This window comes from Salvelinus alpinus, chromosome 23, assembly GCF_045679555.1.
Source record: "Salvelinus alpinus chromosome 23, SLU_Salpinus.1, whole genome shotgun sequence".
NCBI lineage: Eukaryota > Metazoa > Chordata > Actinopteri > Salmoniformes > Salmonidae > Salvelinus > Salvelinus alpinus.
In genome coordinates, this window is record NC_092108.1 from 20232782 (window position 1) to 20253715 (window position 20934).

Below are 20934 nucleotides of genomic sequence, written 5' to 3' on the forward strand. Positions count from 1 at the left end.
GGGTGATTGTCTCCTGTGATGTCTTCGTTGTGTTCGATGTTATTCACTATCGGGGCTGTTTGGCTGTTCGTACGTTTCGATGTAACGTTCCTGTTCGTGAGTTTACGTTTGTCGATGTAAGTTTATGTTCAGGTTCCGTTCGTTACGTTTTGTTATTTTGTGTAAGTTTTGAAAGTGTTTTGTTTTGTTTAGTGGCCGTCGTATTTGTAATAAAGATGGCTTATTTCCCTGACTCCGCATTTTGGTCTGAAGATCCTTCTCTCCTCACCTCATCTGAGGATGAGGAAAGCGACAGCCGTTACAGTATTGTTAATTATACTGAACAAAATATAAATGCAACAATTTCAAAGATTTTACTGATTTACAGTTCATAAGGAAATCAGTCAATTAAAATAAATCCATTAGGCCCTAATCTATGGATTTCATATGACTGGTAATACAGATTGGCATCTGTTAGTCACAGTACCTTAAAACAGGGATCATCAGCTAGATTCAGCCGAGGGCTGATTTTTTCTCGAGTGGATGGTCGGGGGGCCCAGGACATAATTACAAATAATTTGTAGACTGCTAATTGACCACAAGAAACCCAAACACATATGTTTGACTAAAACATATTCAAATGTAAGGAAGGTTTAAAATGAGTAAGATCACATATGTCTCTCTATTATGTGTGAGAATACTTGGGAACAAATGTCCCACTCCTCTTCAATGGCTGTGCGAAGTTGATGGATATTGGCGAGAACTGGAACACGCTGTCGTACACGTCGATCCAGAGCATTCCAAACATACTCAATGGTTGACATGTCTGGTGAGTATGCGGGCCATGGAAGAACTGGGACATTTTCAATTTCCAGGAATTGTATACAGATCCTTGCGACATGAGGCTGTGCATTATCATGCTGAAACATGAGTTGATGGCGACGGCTAAATGGCATGAGAATGGGCCTCAGGATCTCGTCACGGTATCCCTGTGCATTCAAATGGACATCAATAAAATGCAATAGTGTTCATTGTCCGTAGCTTGTGCCTGCCCATACCATAACCCCACCGCCACCATGGGGCACTCTGTTCAAAACGTTGACATCAGTAAACCGCTCGCCAAAACAACACCATACACGTGGTCTGCGGTTGTGAGGTCGGTTGGACATACTGCCAAATTCTCTAAAACGACATTGGAGGCAGCTTATGAACATTCAATTCTTTAGCAACAACTCTGGTGGACATTCCTGCAGTCAGCATGCCAATTGCACACTCCCTCAAAACTTGAGACATCTGTGGCATTGTGTTGTGTGACAGAACTGCACATTTTAGAGTGGCTTTTTATTGTCCCCAGCAAAAGGTGCACCTATGAAATGATTATGCTGTTTAATCAGCTTCTTGATATGCCACACCTGTCAGGTGGATGGATTATCTTGGCAAAGGAGAAAATACTCACTAACAGAGAAATGAGCTTTTTGTGTGTATGGAACATTTCTGGGATCAATTATTTCAGCTCATGAAACATGGGACCAACACTTTACATGTTGTGTTTATATTTTTGTTCAGTGTAGTACAGTCCCCAGCCCTAACCCAACCACGAACAGAACATGACCTAATGGCTAAGATAATAGTAAAGCATTTATTGTGCCTGCATGTAGGCTTAGAGGTGATGGGGCAGCAGGTAGCTTCGCGGTAACAAAAGTTGGGCCAATAACCAAAAGGTTGCTGGTTTGAATCCCCGAGCCAACTAGTTGAAAAATCTGTCAATATGCCCTTGAGCAAGGCACTTAACCCTAATTGCTCCTGTAAGTCATTCTGTATAAGAGCGTCTGCTAAATGACTAAAAGGTGTAAACTTAGAACAACTATGCAGATCAATGAGGACAACCACACATATTAACCTCTTGGTTCACTCTGGTTCTTCTGAAGCAATAACATCTCCTTATTCTCCACACACCTCACGCACATGGATACAAACATTAAAACACAAGTCCATGATAAAACCTAGACATTTTATTTAAGCCCATTTTCCATGGTCATTTTAGGATTTCATTTAGAATACAGCACAGGAGGGTGCTAAGGGTAGGACGAATCCTAATTATGGCAGGTATGGAGAGAATGGAATGGCATAAAACACCTGGAAACCATGTGTTACATGCCATTCCAAATAATTCTGCTCCAGCCATTAACACGAGCCTGTCCTCTCCAATGAAGGTGCCCCCAACCTCCTGTGGAATACAGTTTTGGCAACATTATGCATAAAAAATACCACACTCTAACAAAGAGTAGCTGGTGAAGCACCATAAACAGCTTATCTGGGCCTATCAGTGTTGAGGAGGGGGTCTGGGAGGAGTTGGTGTGGTGTGGTAGTTATGGAATGATAAACTAACAGCCGTGGTCATCTCCTTCCAAATGTTTACTGAACTCTGTCTGTACATATCATACACAAAGGACATCCTACAATTACTAATAGACTGCGGTCAGGTGCGGTTGCAGTGCCTCTCACTGAAGAATGGTAGCAGGAATGGCAGCGGGAAAGGGAGCTGAGAACCTCATCCTGGTCTCATCCCAGGCCTCACCCAGTCACCACAGCCTAACAGGGTTCTGCCAAAGTTGGCTACGGTCAGAATCATGCCCAGCAGAGCAATGTTCCCGGATAACCCTGGCATCCTTTTTTTAGGATCTGAAAGGAATACATAGAACAAAACCCTTGAGTAAAGGCTGCTATATTGTTTTAATAAATTATTGTATTATAAGCATATTTATCAATTGTCTTACCTCCAGTGGAGTATCCGTATGCATAGATCTCCCTGCTTATAACCCATGTCATTCCAAGTCCACTGACTAGGCGCTGTAACACAAATGGCTCCCTGTTAAACAAAAGACTCTTTTGAGAGTCTTAATGTGTTAATAAAAGGGAATCCAGATGAGTGTCTTTATGGGGTACTCTGACTAACTAGCTGTAAAGTCTGGGATGCATGGTACGCAAATCTAACATATATAGTAAATTAATAAATGGTGGAACTCACAGGACTATGCAGACCACCAATGGCCAGACTGAAGAGGAAAGCAGGGTAGCTCTCCAGGCTATAAAGAAAAAAATGAATAAGTTTGACCTAATATTACAAGACATTTTTGGTTTTTATAACAAACATCTGGTTGTTTCCTCTGCTGCCTCTGTGAAGTACATACTAAATGTTCATACTACATAGTACATACGTGTTCTGATGGGCTCGCTGGATGCAGTTGAAGATATTTCCAGAGTCTGGATCATTGCTGTACATCTGAGGGTACTGTCCAACAGAGAAGAGAAAATCAGGGGAACCATCCTGAGTTTTTATAGCCTAGTTTAAGCTTTAGATGATTCATTGGCTGACACACAGTGGGGCAGGTCCCGGGCAACTCACATTGATCTTGTACTTCTTGCGAGCTTTGCCAACTTTCACAGCGAGGTGGGCGACCATGACCATGCTGGCAACACCAGTGAGAACCACATACCCATATTCTTTAGACAGCACAACCATTCTGGCACTGATCTCCTGCTGCAAGAGAAAAACACATAGCCTACAGGTGAGTTGGTCAATCCCACTTTCACATTCACTGTAGATAAGACACTGGTTGAAAGTCCAATAAGTAAACGGATTAGTTAGTAGGCCCTAAATTAATAAATTACATTAGATCAATGCCAAGCCGTTGAAACCAGAATATACTCCATTGTCTTGGAAAATAGGCTTCTATGCTAATATGGAATGTGCTTATTCTGTCTATTGTAGCCTACTTACTGTTAGGATACTAAACTGCAAAAACCCTTTCCCTCAGCAAAGTTCTCAAAATGTGACACAAAAATAACCATCTATGCATGTAGTAAGGCGCACATAAAAGTTACAAATAAACAATAGCCTACGTAAAAGGCGCATATCTTCGCATTTTCAAGCGAGTAATTCAGTTTAACTTGATGCGTTAAAACACATGCCTAACTCCAGAGGACCAAGTGTCTGCGGGCTTTCACTCGTCCTTTGTAACTGATTTACGAATTAAGGTCACTGAATAGTAAGGAACTCTCCTCACCTGGTTGTCTAGGTCTTAATCGAAAAGAAAAAAACAAAATCGGCAGACACGACTAGGTCCTCCATGGAATGAGTTTGACACCCCTACGCTAAAAGCTCCCAAAACAAAAGCCGTGATTGAGAACATCAAAACGATTGCAGTCGAATGCCGACTGACTGATCTACAAATCACCTTGCATCATAAATAACTACTCATGAGTATTTGTAGATCAGTCAATCAATACATTGCGTGGTTGATCCTCTCGAACACGGCCAACGTGAAGCCAATGGAGAACTAGGAGTGCAACATTATAAGCTATCCAGCAACAATACGTAACGTTGAATACCGTTTGTAAAATAAGTGTTATTTACCTGTTAATGACGATCTGAATAATGTTCGCAATTGAAAGTGGTCCGTCTGCTGTCAGTCAGTAATCCTGTGTCGTCTACTCGTAAAGGAGTCAGTCCTATATAAAACACACAGAAGAGGCGTGGTGCCTCCCCCTAGTGGGGTAGAGTTCATTTGGGCTGTATCAGATCGTAGGACTACTACCAATAATTCTGAGTTTTAGCATGACATTGAGTAATATAATAAAATAGAGTGAAATGAATATAATAACTTTATTTACAGTTAGTGTTTCACAAGCCTATTTAAAGTATGTTTATTTGAGTGCAACCTCTTCATTTTCCTATGTGAGTTCAAACAGGGCCATATCTGACTCAGAAACCCCTTGAGCTCTGGTTCTCTGTTCAGCCTAGTCATTGTGACAATGTCATGCGTGAGGGAAGTTCCCTTATGTTCACTACAGTTTTTGATTGATTACTTTCTATCTGTAACCAGTTTTACTGCCCTTGTATATCACTCATGGAGTCCCATTCATAGAGTGATTCTGCTGGCTCTTGTCTACAGAAGGTCATTTCACCAGTCTATAAAGTGTGGCCATGGATTAGAGGGGGTTTAGTCATAGGACCATTTCAGTATTAACTTCTGTTAATTAATTTGTGTTAAGATAAGTGTTAATTTCACTGGTGTGATTTTTCCCCAGTTACATTTGTTTTCATCCATTTGGTTTTTGTTTCAGTCTGGCACATTATGTCATACTAATTATTCTCAATATCAAATGTAAACAATTGATAGGCCCAACATTCAATGTACATTCCAAGTGCCGGTCATAGGGAAGAGAATCCTGTTTTGCAATATTTTAACAATACTACATCACTAGATGGCACTATATCTTTAGTAAACAGCAGCCGTAAGTACACTTTCTGAATGGCAGAAGCTTTGAGACTTTGGTCTCAGAGAAAGGATCATGACTATATCCCATTATGAAAAGTGTGAATAAATGCTCTCAGATTGGTTATGCTTCTTTGTTCTTTTGTGAAGCAGGGACATAACTGTGGATGAAGGCTTGATTTCATGCACTGTCCCTGACGTTATTATCTCTTCTGACTGGCACGCGTCTGTCTCTCTTTCGGTTGTTGACAGGCATTTTTCTGTCAAATGCTTAGAGATTATTTTTGTAATGAAAAGCGCTATAGATGTTGAATTAATTATTATTATAATCCCTCTCCAGTATCACATCTGTCCTCCCACCATGCTGCTGAATCTGAATCAGCACTTCAACACCTACACATGAATACAGTGAGAGAGAGATGCAATGGGAAATCCATGTGTATGTGCGCATGTGGGAGAAAAGTTGTGTGAACTGGCTCTTGCCATGTCAATGTTGTAGGTTATATAACAATAATATTGAAATAGTGGCATGTGGCTCCATGCCCAAGCAGACTGGCACTCTAAGTTTATGACCCTGCATCTGGCTAGACTGGAATATGACACTAGACACACACACACTAAAATAGACACATATGACAGGCACTAGGTAATTTAATTTCATTGATAAATAAATACATTGAGATAGTGTTCTGTTGGGCCATTATAGTGTCACAATTGGCTATACCCTTTGTGACACTATAGGCTTTCTTTAGCTCCGTCCTCTCTCTCCTCACACACTCGATCCAACGCGTGAGCAGTGAGAGATCACCATACCGCCCACATTCTCATTCGCGGCTCAGTTTCAGAGAGGGCAGTCAGACCACCACACTTGCAGGAGACCAAATACTATTATAACACTAGGCTACGACGCGCGAACGAACTCTCCTGCATATTACGTTCAAATGGCAGTTGTTACACAAAAATGATTGATAGTAGAAGAAACACTCTAATCGACCAAATCCAATTACAGAGAATTGGAACTGAGAGGGCGCTTGGGCGTCTGGAGTCCATCAGTTCCACTATAATGGATACGCACGGGAACCAAAACGTGAGGCGACTCTCGGAATGAACTACACAAACTTGCAAGGACAAGTGACCAACGTCAAACCTCATTATCAGGTAACTATAATTTAATAATTCTAAATAGTTAATAGCATTTACGTTAGGCTAACTGATAGGCCCTAACTGGCAGAGGACATAGGCTATCAATGAATAATGTGGCGTAGTTTGTCCAAACGTAATTGATGAAGTCCTCACTAGTGTCGTGCGTCTTGCTCCGCAGCCCAGCGCGCAATCCTTGCGGCTCATCATTCTGCTGATCCTAGTCATGGGGGTGGCCCCATCCCCAGCTCTGACAGCGGGATGCCCGGCACGGTGCATATGCGATGACCAGCTGGTGGTCCAGTGCGCCGGGCAGCACCTCACCGCCTTCCCCACTGACCTGCCGCTGGCCACGCGGCAGCTCATCATCTCCAACAATCGCATCGTGGAGCTGCCGCCGTTGCAGCTCAACTACCTGTCGGACTTGGTGTACTTGGACTGTAGCAACAATTCCCTGACGGAGATTTCTATGTCCACATTCGGGAACCTGGGGAAGCTTGCTTACCTGGACTTGTCCTTCAACACCTTAACGCGGATAGAGGACAGGACGTTCGGACCGCTCTCTAGCCTCGTGATGCTGAGAATGACGGACAACCCCGGCCTGTCGGATATTCACCCGGACGCTTTCGCAAAGAACTCGGCGCTGCAGGTGCTGGACGTGAGCCGGAACAACCTGACGGTGCTCAACATCAGTTCTCTCATCGCGCTGCCCATCCTGCGCTCGGTCGGCCTCAGCGGGAATTCCTGGAGCTGCGACTGCGATAACGAGGACCTCTGTCTCTGGGTTCACATCGAGGCATTCAAGTTTCAAGGTAAAACTAGCTGCACCTTCAGATATAAATCCAGATAATTCCTCATTCTATATGGTTTGTGTAAGTTTGGTGATTTTGTCTTACCTTTCTCATTTGTGTGAGGGTTGTGTTAGATGTGCTGGCCCATAAGACATAGCTACTACTGTACTGTGATTATATTCTGTGATATGCTGTACTAATCATACCAACATCATACACATTGATATACAATATGGATTTACAAAGTCAGTATGGGGGGCTGGACCAATAGCAGTAGAGGACCGCCATTCTCTCCAGCTCTGCACTTCCCAGGCCTCTCTCAATGAATGTTTCCATGTTCACGCGCTCCTGAAATGCTCACTGAAAGTATTTCACTTTCCCAACCACATGCACTTCATATAACATAGGTCAACTACATGTTTCATTTAGGAGTTCATGAATGAGATCTAATACACTAACACAATTAAGACATTTAGGAATGTCATTTCAAATAGAATATGTGGAAAGACTGATATGAATATTGTTTATGCAGTAGTGGTGCGTGGGTAAAATCACAGGGGAAGCCAATCCAGGACAAAAAGCCATATTACTACCTATGTGTTGTGATAATTGCGTTGTTTGCTCTATAAACTATTAGTTCATATGCCTTGACACAGTGATATATATGCTTAAAGCTGAGACAACAAGAAGACACAGTGGCAGAATAAATTCAACCACACCTTTACATTTGTTTCATTACAAAACCGGAGCACAAGTCCACAAAACATATTGCATGCAACAAACAGTATATGACCTACAGCATGGTCAAGCAAAGTAATGTTTCCGACATTTTCGGACTATTAAACAACTATTGATTTGGAACCACTGAGAGTTACCGCAAGTCGCAAAGAAAACAGGGGCTGCCTCGACTATTCCAGCACCATTCCAACTTCCACATTTCAACATCATCTAATCACCCATGCTTAGTCTAATACAGTGACAACTAAAAGATACCAAAAACGATTTAGTTCAATCAACATTAGCTAAATATGATGTGGCTGTCCATGGAACTGATTTGTGTGTGTGTGCAAGTAGAACACACATGTTGACTCACCCTACTTCTAAAGAAACGCCAATGCCATTCTCCTCTTTGATGTTGCCTAAATGGTCTATGACTGTCATACATTACATGCTTTTAGTTTTTGTTGTCATATCCCTAGGCTACCTGGCTGAAATACTTACTCGCTAGCCTAACTTCCTTTCATGGGCAACGATAAGCCAGGCCAGATATGTCACGTCCTGACCATAGAAAGCCTTTATTTTCTATGGTAGAGTAGGTCAGGGCGTGACTAGGGGTTTAGTCTAGTTTATATTTTCTATGTGGGGTTCTAGTTTGTTTTTTGTATGTTGGTGTTTTGGTATGATTCCCAATTAGAGGCAGCTGGCTATCGTTGTCTCTAATTGGGGATCATACTTAAGTAGCATTTTTCCACCTGTGTGTTATGGGATATTGTTTTGAGTTAGTGCACATAGCACCTCTGTAGTCACGGTTTGTTCGTTTTATTGTTTTGTCTTGTTTGTGGAACTCCTATCGCGCTGCGTTTTGGTCCGTCTCTACAAAACGAACGTGACAAGATAGTTAACATTAGCATACTACATCTTGCAAAATGTTGATCTTCCATACCCTCAGGCCAGGGGCACAATGTATTATTTTATGGTTGGATCAGAATCGTCTTTATAATCATTGGCCAGTATGGAGAATTAAGTAAAACCACAAGTCCAAATCTACATCCATGGTTAATTTAGGAAAGCTAGCTAGCTAGCCCCCTGAGGACAACCGAACTAGATGCAACAATGAATGTTTTTCAATAATGACATTTGGCCTGTGATGTGATTGGTCTGAAGTCAAATCAAAACTGGCTTCCCTTGACACTTTTTTTTGGTGCGCCAGGACCATTCATAGCAGAGCTCACTCAGTTTAGCTCAACACTGATTGGCTATTATTTTATTCATTTTTTTTATCAAGGGAAGCCAAATCCTCGCTGCATTCAATGCTACGTGCGGAAACAATGTCATACTCTTTCTGACCAGACAGCATCAGATAGGTACGCTACACATACTGAGACAGAGCGGCACTGTTTCCTTCGCTCTGATGCTTTCTCCAGTGAGATACATCCAGCCTCTTGCAAAATGAAGGAAATTTGGAACGCACAGAGAGAGGAATGATACATTTGGTATTTTTGTAGTTTTTTTCTTGGCATCCAGGAATACACGCCACCGTGTTTATGACAGCAGCAGTAGAACAAACTTAATGAAAAAACTTGTGTGCAGTTGCCTGCATCACAGGGCCTAGGGTGTCTTAAAATCAAATCAAATTTTATTTGTCACATGCGCCGAATACACCTTACAGTGAAATGCTTATTTACAAGCCCTTAACCAACAATGCAGTTAAAAAAGGAAAAAGAAAACCTACAAAAGAATAAGAAATACAAATAACAAATAATTAAAGAGCAGCAGTAAAATAACAATAGCGAGGCTATATGCAGGGGTACCGGTACAGAGTCAATGTACGGGGGCACCGGTTAGTCAAGCTAATTGAGTTAACAGGTGACAGTGGAGGCTAATAACCATAACAGCAATTGAATATGATCTGATAACACAGGACTGAAATGAGACACATACTGAGGAGCCTTTCTCTTAATCCTTTATTCACTCATGCAATGAAGGCTTAATCCAAAAACCCCCAGTGTCTAGATGTCAAATGACCAGTGAATCTCATCTCCCCGTGTTCACCTGCACATGCTCCACCAACCGTTTCCACTTTAATCAACAAACTATATGCCTATGTAATGAAGGTGGCTCGGGGAACCACACTCATGTGATCAGTAACCTTGCCTGAGACCTAAAGATTTTGGTTAGCTTCCTAGGCCTTTAGATAGCCTTTAGCTCAGTGGACTAACAGTCTTGTGGTGTGGAATAGACCTTGGTTCAAATCCAGCCGGTTACATAATGCAACAAAATTCTGTTTGGAATAAGGGTCGATTATTTTTGTTACATTCTCGTATCTTGACAGACCCCTTGACCTTTCCCACATTTTGTTACATTACAGCCTTATTCTAAAATGTATAGCATTTTTTTTCTTCTCATCAATCTACACACAATACCCATAATGACAATGCAAAAACAGGTTTGTAGAAATTTTAGCAAAAAAATAAAATAAAACTGAAATATCACATTTACATAAGTATTCAGATCCTTTACTCAGGACTTCGTTGAAGCATCTGTGGCAGCGATTACAGCCTCGAGTCGTCTTGGGTATGACGCTACAAGCTTGGCACACCTGTATTTGGGGAGTTTCTCCAATTCTTCTCTCAAGCTCTGTTAGGTTGGATGGGGAGCGTCGCTGCACAGCTACTTTCAGTTCTCTCCAGATCTGGTTCAAGTACAGGCTCTGGCTGGGCCACTCAAGGACATTCAGAGACTTGTCCCGATTCCACTCCTGCGTTGTCTTGGCTGTGTGCTTAGGGTCATTGTCCTGTTGGAAGGTGAACCTTCACCCCAGTCTGAGGTCCTGAGCAGGTTTTCATCAAGGATCTCTCTGTACTTTGCTCCGTTCATCTTTCCATTGATCCTGACTAGTCTCCCAGTCCCTGCCACCGAAAAACATCCCCACAGCATGATGCTGCCACCACCATGCTTCACCGTAGGGATGGTGCCAGGTTTCCTCCAGACATGACGCTTGGCATTGAGGCTAAAGATTTCAATCTTGGTTTCATCAGACCAGAGAATCTTGTTTCCCATCGTCTGAGTCCTTTCAGTGCCTTTTGGCAAATGCCAAGCGGGCTGTCATGTGCCTTTTACTGAGGAGTTGTTTCCGTCTGGCCACTCTACCATAAATCCTGATGGGTGGAGTGCTGCAGAGATGGTTGTCCTTCTGGAAGCTTCTCCCATCTCCACAGAGGAACTCTGGAGCTCTGTCAGAGTGACCATCGGGTTCTTGGTCACCTCCCTGACCAAGGCCCTTCTCCCCTGATTGCTCAGTTTGGCCGAGCGGCTAGCTCTAGGAAGAGTCTTGGTGGTTACAAACTTCTTCCATTTAAGAATGATGGAGGCCACTGTGTTGTTGGGGACCTTCAATGCTGCAGAAATGTTTTGGTACCCTTCCCCAGAGCTGTGCCTCAACACAATCCTGTCTCGGAGCTCTACAGACAATTCCTTCGACCACATGGCTTAGTTTTTGCTCTGACATGCACTGTCAACTGTGGGACCTTGTATAGACAGGTGTGTGCCTTTCCAAATCATGTCCAATCAATTGAATTTACCACAGGTGGACTCCAATTAAGTTGTAGAAACAATGGAAACAGGATGCACCTGAGCTCAATTTCAAGTCTCATAGCAAAGGGTCTGAATAATTACATAAATAACTTATTTTTGTTTTTAATTTTTTATAAACGTGCAGAAATGTTTTAAAAAAATCTGTTTTTGCTTAGTCATTATGGGGTATTGTGTGTAGATTGATGAGGAAAAAATGTTGGAAAAAGTCAAGGGGTTTGAAGACAACAAATATTTGATTTTGGATTTGTTCAGTTTGGAGTCTTCTGCTGCATTTTTGGGATGTGTCTATACACAAAAGAGCAGCTATTTATAGTGCACCTCACTGAGCAAGAGCCAGTCGTATTACTAAAACCATGATACACTTACTAATGGGCATCCCCCGCACACACATGCGCGCACACACCAGCTCATCATCCTCTCCCCTGCAGCTCAGGCAGAATCCTAAACTAGTCCTGTAAGAGCTATCCTATTTTCATGCTGCTTATTGCTTTAATTTGGAGTGTCCCTTCAAGCGAAAGCTTGCAGCAAGGGAGAACACACACACACATTCCAGACTGCAGTGTTTTACGCAAAGAGCTCGTCTGGAGCTCACCTGTTCTGAGAGGCACTGTCTGTCGGCTCAGCAGTTTAGAAATAATGCATTGATAGAAGGAAGGGAAGAAAAACCCACAGAAAGAACTAACAGATTCTCCACTGCTGTCTCACCTCCTAAAGATTAGCATACTGCCTGTAGTTAGCAGTATTTTAGGGTGGCAGGTAGCCTAGAGCGTTGGGCCAGTAACCAAAAGGTTGCTGGTTCAAATCCCTTAGCTGATTAGGTGAGATACATCTGCCAATGTGCCCTTGAGCAATGCACTTAACCCTAATTTCTCCTGAAAGTCGCTTTGGATAAGAGTGTCTGCAAAAAAAATCCAGCAACAGCGTGGTGTGGGGCTGGGACGGGGAGAAGAACCCTCTCCTTTGATGTCGGACCCTGAGGGGGAGGCACCGGCGGCTTCCATGCCTTGGGGAGAGAGAGGGCTCTAGCTAAGTAGAGGGAGAGAAGTAGAAGTAGTACAGTGTTCACTGAGAAGAGGAGGGTGGTGTGTTGTATTATTAAAAGGAGTGCTACTATAGTGGTGTCAGGAGGTCTGAGGTGAGATCAGAGAACTATTGAAGTGTGTTGTGGTGTGTATCTCTTTCATGAAAACTCCCCACATCTGTGCTGCTAAATTAGTTTCCAAACTCTCAGGGCATCTGAAGACAAAATGGAATGTCTTTGGAGACAACAGAAGATCCAGGCCCATATCTGTCATTATCCTATATCCGTCATCCCTAAAAGTCCATTTGTGCTTGATCTGAAAATGTGGTCGGAGGCGCCATATGGAGGGTGTGACGCAATTGCGGATCCTCCGGAGGCATGCAGAGGACAAATTGAGCTCAGTACTGCATTGCTGTGCGCCTCCCAAATTTTGTAACAATGCGGAGGGCTCCGTAAATCTCCGCATTGACATAATTGGTTGACGGTAGGTGGGGGGCGAGAGGTCCTGTATAAACCCAAACTCACTTCCTTGACAACTTCCTTCATAATATCTCTGCGCTGCTCCGTGGAGAGCAAGAAGTATGAATGCCCTGACTTCTGCAGAGGCTGTATGCATTGGGGCAGGTAGCGTTCTCCCGGCATCCGCCAAACCCAGATTCATCCGTCAGACTGCCAGATGGTGAAGCGTGATTCATCACTCCAGAGAACGCGTTTCCACTACTCTAGAGTCCAATGGCGGTGAGCTTTACACAACTCCAGCCAATGCTTGGCATTGCGCATGGTGATCTTAGGCTTGTGTGCGGCTGCTCGGCCATGGTAAACCATTTCAATAAGCTTCCGCCGAACAGTTATTGTGCTGATGTTGCTTCCAGAGGCAGTTTGGAACTCAGTAGGGAGTGATGCATCTGAGGACAGACGATTTTTACGCGCTGCACACTTCAGTACTCTGCAGTTCCGTTCGGTAAGCTTGTGTGGCCTACCACTTCGCAGCTGAGACGTTGTTGCTCCTAGATGTTTCTACTTCACAATACCAGCGCTTACAGCTGAACGGGGCAGCTCTAACAGGGCCGAAATTTGACAAACTGACTTGTTGGAAAGGTGGCATCCTATAATGGTGCCACGTTGAAAGTCACTGAGCTCTTCAGTAAGGCCATACTATTGCGAATGTTTGTCTATGGAGATTGTGTGGCTGTGTGCTCGATTTTATACACCTTTCAGCAACAGGTGTGGCTGAAATAGCCAATTTCAAGGGGTGTCCACATACACGATATACAGTTTAAGTCGGAAGTTTACATATACTTAGGTTGGAGTCATTGAAACTCGTTTTTCAACCACTCCACAAATTTCTTGTTAACAAACTATAGTTTTGGCAAGTCGGTTAGGACATCTACTTTGTGCATGACACAAGTCATTTTCCCAACAATTGTTTACAGACAGATTATTTCACTTATAATTCACTGTATCACAATTCCAGTGGGTCAGACGTTTACATACACTAAGTTGACTGTGCCTTTAACCAGCTTGGTAAATTCCAGAAAATGATGTCATGGCTTTAGAATCTTCTGATAGGCTAATTGACATAATTTGAGTCAATTGGAGGTGTACCTGTGGATGTATTTCAAGGCCAACCTTCACTCTCAGTGCCTCTTTGCTTGACATCATGGGAAAATCAAAAGAAATAAGCCAAGACCTAGAAAAAAAATTGTAGACCTCCACAAGTCTGGTTCATCCTTGGGAGCAATTTCCAAACGCCTGAAGGTACCACGTTCACCTGTACAAACAATAGTACGCAAGTATAAACACCATGGGACCACGCAGCCGTCATACCACTCAGGAAGGAGACGCGTTCTGTCTCCTAGAGATGAACGTACTTTGGTGCTAAAAGCGCAAATCAATCTCAGAACAACAGCAAAGGACCTTGTGAAGATGCTGGAGGAAACAGGTACAAAAGTATCTATATCCACAGTAAAACGAGTCCTATATCGACATAACCTGAAAGGCCGCTCAGCAAGGAAGAAGCCACTGCTCCAAAACCGCCATAAAAAAGCCAGACTACGGTTTGCAACTGCACATGGGGACAAAGATTGTACTTTTTGGAGAAATGTCCTCTGGTCTGATGCAACAAAAATAGAACTGTTTGGCCATAATGACCATCATTATGTTTGGAGGAAAAAGGGGGAGGCTTGCAGGAGGAAGAACACCATCCCAACCGTGAAGCAAGGGGGTGGCAGCAACATGTTGTGGGGGTTCTTTGCTGCAGGAGGGACTGGTACACTTCACAAAATAGATGGCATCATGAGGATGGAAAATTATGTGGATATATTGAAGCAACATCTCAAGACATTAGTCAGGAAGTTAAAGCTTGGCCGCAAATGGGTCTTCCAAATGGACAATGACCCCAAGCATACTTCCAAAGTTGTGGCAAATGGCTTAAGGACAACAAATTCAAGGTATTGGAGTGCCCATCACAAAGCCCTGACCTCTATCCTATAGAAAATTAGTGGGCAGAACTGAAAAGGCGTGTGCGAGCAAGGAGGCCTTCAAACCTGACTCAGTTACACCAGCTCTGTCAGGAGGAATGGGCCAAAATTCACCCAACTTATTGTGGGAAGCTTGTGGAAGGCTACCCGAAATGTTTGACCCAAGTTAAACAATAGTTATACAATTTAAAGGCAATGCTACCAAATACTAATTGAGTGTATGTGAACTTCTGACCCACTGGGAATGTAATGAAAGAAATAAAAGCTGAAATGAATCATTCTCTCTACTATTATTCTGACATTTCACATTCTTAAAATAAAGTGGTGATCCTAACTGACCTAAGACAGGGAATTTTTACTAAGATTAAATGTCAGGAATTGTGAAAAACTGAGTTTAAATGTAACGATAGTCTATGTCGTCCTCCTCATCGGACGAGGAGAGGCGAGAAGGATCGGACCAATATGCAGAGTGGTTAGTTTCCATGGTAATTTAATAACACAAACAATATGCGATACAAAATAACAAAATGAAACTACCGTTACAGTCCCGTGTGGCGAAACACTAACAAGGAACAAACACCCACAAAACACACATGAAACCCCGGCTACCTAAATATGATTCTCAATCAGGGACAACAATTGACAGCTGCCTCTGATTGAGAATCATACCAGGCCGAACACACAAAACCCCAACATAGAAAACAACACATAGACAACCCACCCAACTCACGCCCTGACCATACTAAATAAATACAAAACAAGGGAAAACAGGTCAGGAACGTGACAGAACCCCCCCCCCTCAAGGTGCGAACTCCGGGCGCACCACCTAAAACTCTAGGGGAGGGTCTGGGTGGGCGTCTGTCCGCGGTGGCGGCTCTGGCGCGGGACGTGGACCCCACTTTAACAATGTTTTTGTCCGCCTCCTTAATCGCCCCCGTGGCCTCCTAACAACCACCCTCCATATCAACCCCACTGGACCAAGGGGCAGCACCGGACTGAGGGGCAGCACCGGACTGAGGGGCAGATCCTGGCTGGCTGGCGGCTCTGGCAGATCCTGGCTGGCTGGCGGCTCTGGCAGATCCTGGCTGGCTGGCGGCTCTGGCAGATCCTGGCTGGCTGGCTGGCTCTGGCAGATCCTGGCTGGCTGGCGGCTCTGGCAGATCCTGGCTGGCTGGAGGCTCTGGCAGATCCTGGCTGGCTGGAGGCTCTGGCAGATCCTGGCTGGCTGGCGGCTCTGGCAGATCCTGGCTGGCTGGCTGGCTCTGGCAGCTCCTGGCTGGCTGGCTCTGGCAGCTCCTGGCTGGCTGGCTCTGGCAACTCCTGGCTGGCTGGCTCTGGCAGCTCCTGGCTGGCTGGCTCTGGCAGCTCCTGGCTGACAGACTCTAGGAGGTCCTGGCTGGCTGACGGCTCTGGCTGGTCATGGCTGGCTGACGGCTCTGGCTGGTCATGGCTGGCTGACGGCACTGGCTGGTCATGGCTGGCTGACGGCTCTGGCTGGTCATGGCTGGCTGACGGCACTGGCTGGTCATGGCTGGCTGACGGCACTGGCTGGTCATGGCTGGCGGACGGCTCTGGCTGCTCCTGTCTGGCGGACGGCTCTGGCTGCTCCTGTCTGGCGGACGGCTCTGGCTGCTCCTGTCTGGCGGACGGCTCTGGCTGCTCCTGTCTGGCGGACGGCTCTGGCTGCTCCTGTCTGGCGGACGGCTCTGGCTGCTCCTGTCTGGCGGACGGCTCTGGCTGCTCCTGTCTGGCGGACAGCTCTAGCGGCTCGGGACAGACGGGCAGCTCTGACGGCTCGGGACAGACGGACAGCTCTGACGGCTCGGGACAGACGGACAGCTCTGACGGCTCGGGACAGACGGACAGCTCTGACGGCTCGGGACAGACGGGCAGCTCAGACAGCGCTGGGCAGGCAGGCAGCTCAGACAGCGCTGGGCAGGCAGGCAGTTCAGACAGCGCTGGGCTCGTGAGTACACGAGCTCTTGAGCACCGAGCCTGCCCAACCTTACCTGGTTGAATGGTCCCCGTAGCCCTGCCAGTGCGGCGAGGTGGAATAGCCCGCACTGGGCTATGCTGGCGAACCGGGGACACCATTTGTAAGGCTGGTGCCATGTACGCCGGCCCGAGGAGACGCACTGGAGACCAGATGCGTTGGGCCGGCTTCATGACACCCGGCTCGATGCCCAACCTAGCCCTACCAGTGCGGCGAGGTGGAATAGCCCGCACTGGGCTAAGCACGCGTACTGGGGACACCGTGCGCTCCACCGCATAACACGGTGTCTGACCAGTACGACGCCCTCTCACTTCACGGTAAGCACGGGGAGTTGGCTCAGGTCTCCTACCCGGCTTTGCCACACTCCGCGTGTGCCCCCCCCCCCCCAAGAAATTTTTGGGTCTGACTCTCGGGCTCCCAACCGCGTCGCCGCGCTGCCTCCTCATACCAGCGCCTCTCTGCCTTCGCTGCCTCCAACTCCGCCTTGGGACGGCGATATTCCCCTGGCTGAACCCAGGGTCCCTTGCCGTCCAGGATCTCCTCCCAAGTCCAGGAGTCCTGTGTCTGTTTCTGCTGCTGCTGTCGCTGCCCTTTTCCACTCTGCTTGGTCCTTTGAGTTGGGTGGGTGTTTCTGTAACGATAGTCTATGTCGTCCTCCTCATCGGACGAGGAGAGGCGAGAAGGATCGGACCAATATGCAGAGTGGTTAGTTTCCATGGTAATGTAATAACACGAAAACAATATGCGATACAAAATAACAAAATGAAACTACCGTTACAGTCCCGTGTGGCGAAACACTAACAAGGAACAAACACCCACAAAACACGTGAAACCCCGGCTACCTAAGTATGATTCTCAATCAGGGACAACGATTGACAGCTGCCTCTGATTGAGAATCATACCAGGCCGAACACACAAAACCCCAACATAGAAAACAACACATAGACAACCCACCCAACTCACGCCCTGACCATACTAAATAAATACAAAACAAGGGAAAATAGGTCAGGAACGTGACATTAAATGTATTTGGCTAATGTGTATGTAAACTTCCGACTTCAACTGTATACAAAAGTATGTCTCAATTTCCTCAAGTCCATCCATGCACAATATATGGACAAAACCTGCCAATTCTGTGGTGAAAAATATCCCAGTGTAAATAGTGCGTGAACAAAGTCTGCTGGCATGAAACACAGAATACAGAGCAGAGCACAGCCAGTCAGCCAGGCAGAAACAGTAAAAGCCTTTTGAGCTGATCCCGAGAGATCCCCAAACACAAAAAGCTGCAAAAACAAAAGCAAATTAATGTCCGTTGAAATTCTCCAACACTCTGGTTATTGCAATCACATTTCAGGCATTTTTCTTCTTCAGAATATGACCCCTAACAAACCAAGGCTTCTGGATGATATCAAGGCGGCCATACACACAGTATGATCATCTTTGATTCTTTAGCATCTATGATTAGACCATAATACTGTATCAAATGATTTGCTCCCCAAAACCCATTTATAGTAGTCTATTCCTCTTCCGTAGAAGAGGAGTAGAAGTAAGCTGTCTGGTCTTTGATGCTACAGCACAAGAGTTCCTGGTTCTGACAACCAAAACAAAAATCCCCTCGTCTATTGACATTCATGATTTCTGAGTGAGTGAGGGTCTTAGTCATGATCCAGGAGCCTGCTGGAGGCATGCAGCCTAGCAGAAGAAAATCCCTTCTATCTGATTACTGTACGAGTCAGGCACAAAAGACAGAATTACCCAGTGAAATCCAGTAGGGTTTGAAATGTGCTTGAATTATTCAAAAGCTTCGGATTTGGTGTAATGTAATATCAACAACACACCAATAACAGACAGCAGCTCCTATTCTGTTATTTTCTGATAAGGGAAACAAAACTATTTAGCATGTGCTGTTTTCTTACATTATATTTAATTTATATTTTTTGCTCGAAATTGAAAGATATTTCAGGAGGGAGTGTGTGTTATCTAGCTCTCATGAAGGTTATGTAAAACGATATCATGTAATGTGTTTGAATTATTCAACAGGCCACAACTCCCTATTTGATGAAATATAATATTGATATCACCTTCCCTGGGTGGCTTACCTACGCACTTCAACACTTCAAATAACATGTCCATCATTATTATGTGTATGCAGAGTACCGACTAACGCAAATGCATCTGATTAAGAATATTTGCCACATCAGCTTTATATAGAAAAACAAAGTACTGCTCAATAGTAATGCTGAAGTTGTTGGTTGGGGATTGATAATAATAGTAGCAGTAAGTTGTTCTTATGTTGGTAATACTGTATGGGCTCAGTACTAATTGTAATATCTACTAGGATGGTAACACTTTTTGGATTGTTCCAAGTAGATGTTCAATAACTGTTAACATTTCAACTATCTACTAACCACAGGAGGCTGATGAGGGGAGGATGGCTCAAAATAATGTCTGGAACGGAGCAAATTGAATGGCATCAAACACATGAAAACCATGTGTTTGATGTATTCGATACCGTTCCACTCATTCCACTCCAGCCATTACCACGAGCCCGTGCTCCTGTGCCCTAACCTTAACCCTTATCCCAACCCTAAACTTAACCCTAACCGTAGCAAGCAGTTGCTTATCAACAGATGGTCATACTATCAACAAACTATCTATATATCATCTATATGGGACTATCCAAATAAAGTGGTGATAGGCTCCTACTGTATCCCCAATACAAATACTAGTGTGACTTTTTATATATTTTTATTTAACCTTTATTTTATATGGGAGTCATACTGAGACCAAATTCTCTTCTACAGATAAGCCCTGAATTACAGAAATGACAGAAAATAGACACATCGAAATATAAATACAAAATGCAAGCAGAAAGAAAAACATGGTAACAAAAAACAAACACACTCATTAGTAATAAGGTCAGGACTTATGAGAGTACTGTAGTTAACCCCCACCTGTGCTGTGTTCTCTTCCAGATGAGGGCCAGACGGTGTGCCGTGGTCCTCCTGATCTGCAAGGGCAGCGTCTGGGTGAGCTGGGGCTGCAGCTGCGGTCGCGGTGCCACCAGGGCCTGGGTTCCTGGGACTACCTGTTCTTCCTCGCCATCGGCTTCGTTATCTTCGCGGCAGGAACGATGTCGGCGTGGGCAATCGGCGTGGTCATGGTACTGTACGAACGCTATGTCAAGAAGAAGAGCGAGCAGATGGACCCAGATGACGAGGTTGAACAGCACGCAGGACCTGGCACGGGGGGCGCAGGGGGTCACCATGCCAACCCACGAGGTAATGGGGATTTGAAAAACACTGGTCACATGGTGGTATGACTCCACCCTGTCCCACAGCCTCCCTACCGACTGTGCCTCGGAACCTACAGAACTACAAAACCTTTGATGTCATAAAATGACAGAGGTTAAGAAGAAACTACAAAGCAGAGCACACTGGGATTAATAAAATACAGAAGAGAGACAACGCAGAAATGTGCCTGATTTTCATGGTGATTGAGAGTTGAATGGTCATAGTTCCTTAAAGTCCCAGTGCACAGTGTTTTGTATCATATTGTACAACAGCTGATGAATCTAACTTTGTAAAAGTGTGACAAAATGTGATCAGTGTTATTTACTGATAGTTGATGGTTGAAAATACAATCTAAATAGGACCTTCTAAATCAGCAGGTTTTGCATGGATGGAGTTTTGGCTTGCTTGGTGACATCACCAGGTGGTTAAGTTATAGACCAATAACAAAGTGACTTCCAAACCAGGTTACATGTCTCTCCCATTAGGTACCGCCAATTAGGCCCCTCAATCAGACCACTCCCAGACAGTTATGGCAAAATTCTTGCTTGAGAAATAGTTTTTTGCTAAAAAGCTATTTTTGTTTCTTTTTGACCATTTTAATGGAATACTATTACAGTAAGGTACTTAACTGTTACCCAGAAATG

General features: G+C 44.7%; 2 protein-coding genes across 5 annotated transcripts; one reads left to right on the plus strand and one right to left on the minus strand.

Annotated features, from left to right (window-relative positions):
- Window positions 1–1976: 1976 nt before the first annotated feature.
- On the minus strand, window positions 1977–8545 carry LOC139550509 (glutathione S-transferase 3, mitochondrial-like). Of its 4 annotated transcripts, none has more exons than XM_071361445.1 (6): window positions 8411–8545; window positions 3386–3520; window positions 3198–3271; window positions 3008–3065; window positions 2757–2829; window positions 1977–2661 (listed from the first exon to the last, which is right to left on the minus strand). In XM_071361445.1, the coding sequence occupies exons 2-6, from the start codon at window positions 3500–3502 to the stop codon at window positions 2531–2533; spliced, it is 453 nt and encodes a 150-aa protein (XP_071217546.1). In that variant the 5' UTR covers window positions 3503–3520; window positions 8411–8545; the 3' UTR covers window positions 1977–2530. The 4 variants fall into 4 exon arrangements, with proteins under 4 accessions (XP_071217546.1, XP_071217543.1, XP_071217544.1 ...); XM_071361442.1 differs by lacking the exon at window positions 8411–8545 and adding an exon at window positions 4397–4530; XM_071361443.1 differs by lacking the exon at window positions 8411–8545 and adding an exon at window positions 4047–4316.
- On the plus strand, window positions 6175–20472 carry LOC139550508 (leucine-rich repeat-containing protein 52-like). The gene is made up of 3 exons (XM_071361441.1): window positions 6175–6416; window positions 6580–7210; window positions 19973–20472. Exons 1-3 carry the CDS (start codon window positions 6363–6365, stop codon window positions 20317–20319), a joined length of 1032 nt encoding a protein of 343 aa, XP_071217542.1. The 5' UTR covers window positions 6175–6362; the 3' UTR covers window positions 20320–20472.
- Window positions 20473–20934: the final 462 nt, after the last annotated feature.

Coding starts and splice junctions, on each gene's coding strand:
- LOC139550509 (XM_071361445.1), bottom strand. CDS start 3,502: ATGGTTGTGCTGTCTAAAGAATATGGGTATGTGGTTCTCACTGGTGTT. Junction 3,272..3,385: donor GCAAGAAGTACAAGATCAAT/GTGAGTTGCCCG, acceptor TCTGTTGGACAG/TACCCTCAGATGTACAGCAA. Junction 2,830..3,007: donor TTGGTGGTCTGCATAGTCCT/GTGAGTTCCACC, acceptor TTTGTGTTACAG/CGCCTAGTCAGTGGACTTGG.
- LOC139550508 (XM_071361441.1), top strand. CDS start 6,363: ATGAACTACACAAACTTGCAAGGACAAGTGACCAACGTCAAACCTCAT. Junction 6,417..6,579: donor ACGTCAAACCTCATTATCAG/GTAACTATAATT, acceptor CTTGCTCCGCAG/CCCAGCGCGCAATCCTTGCG. Junction 7,211..19,972: donor CGAGGCATTCAAGTTTCAAG/GTAAAACTAGCT, acceptor GTTCTCTTCCAG/ATGAGGGCCAGACGGTGTGC.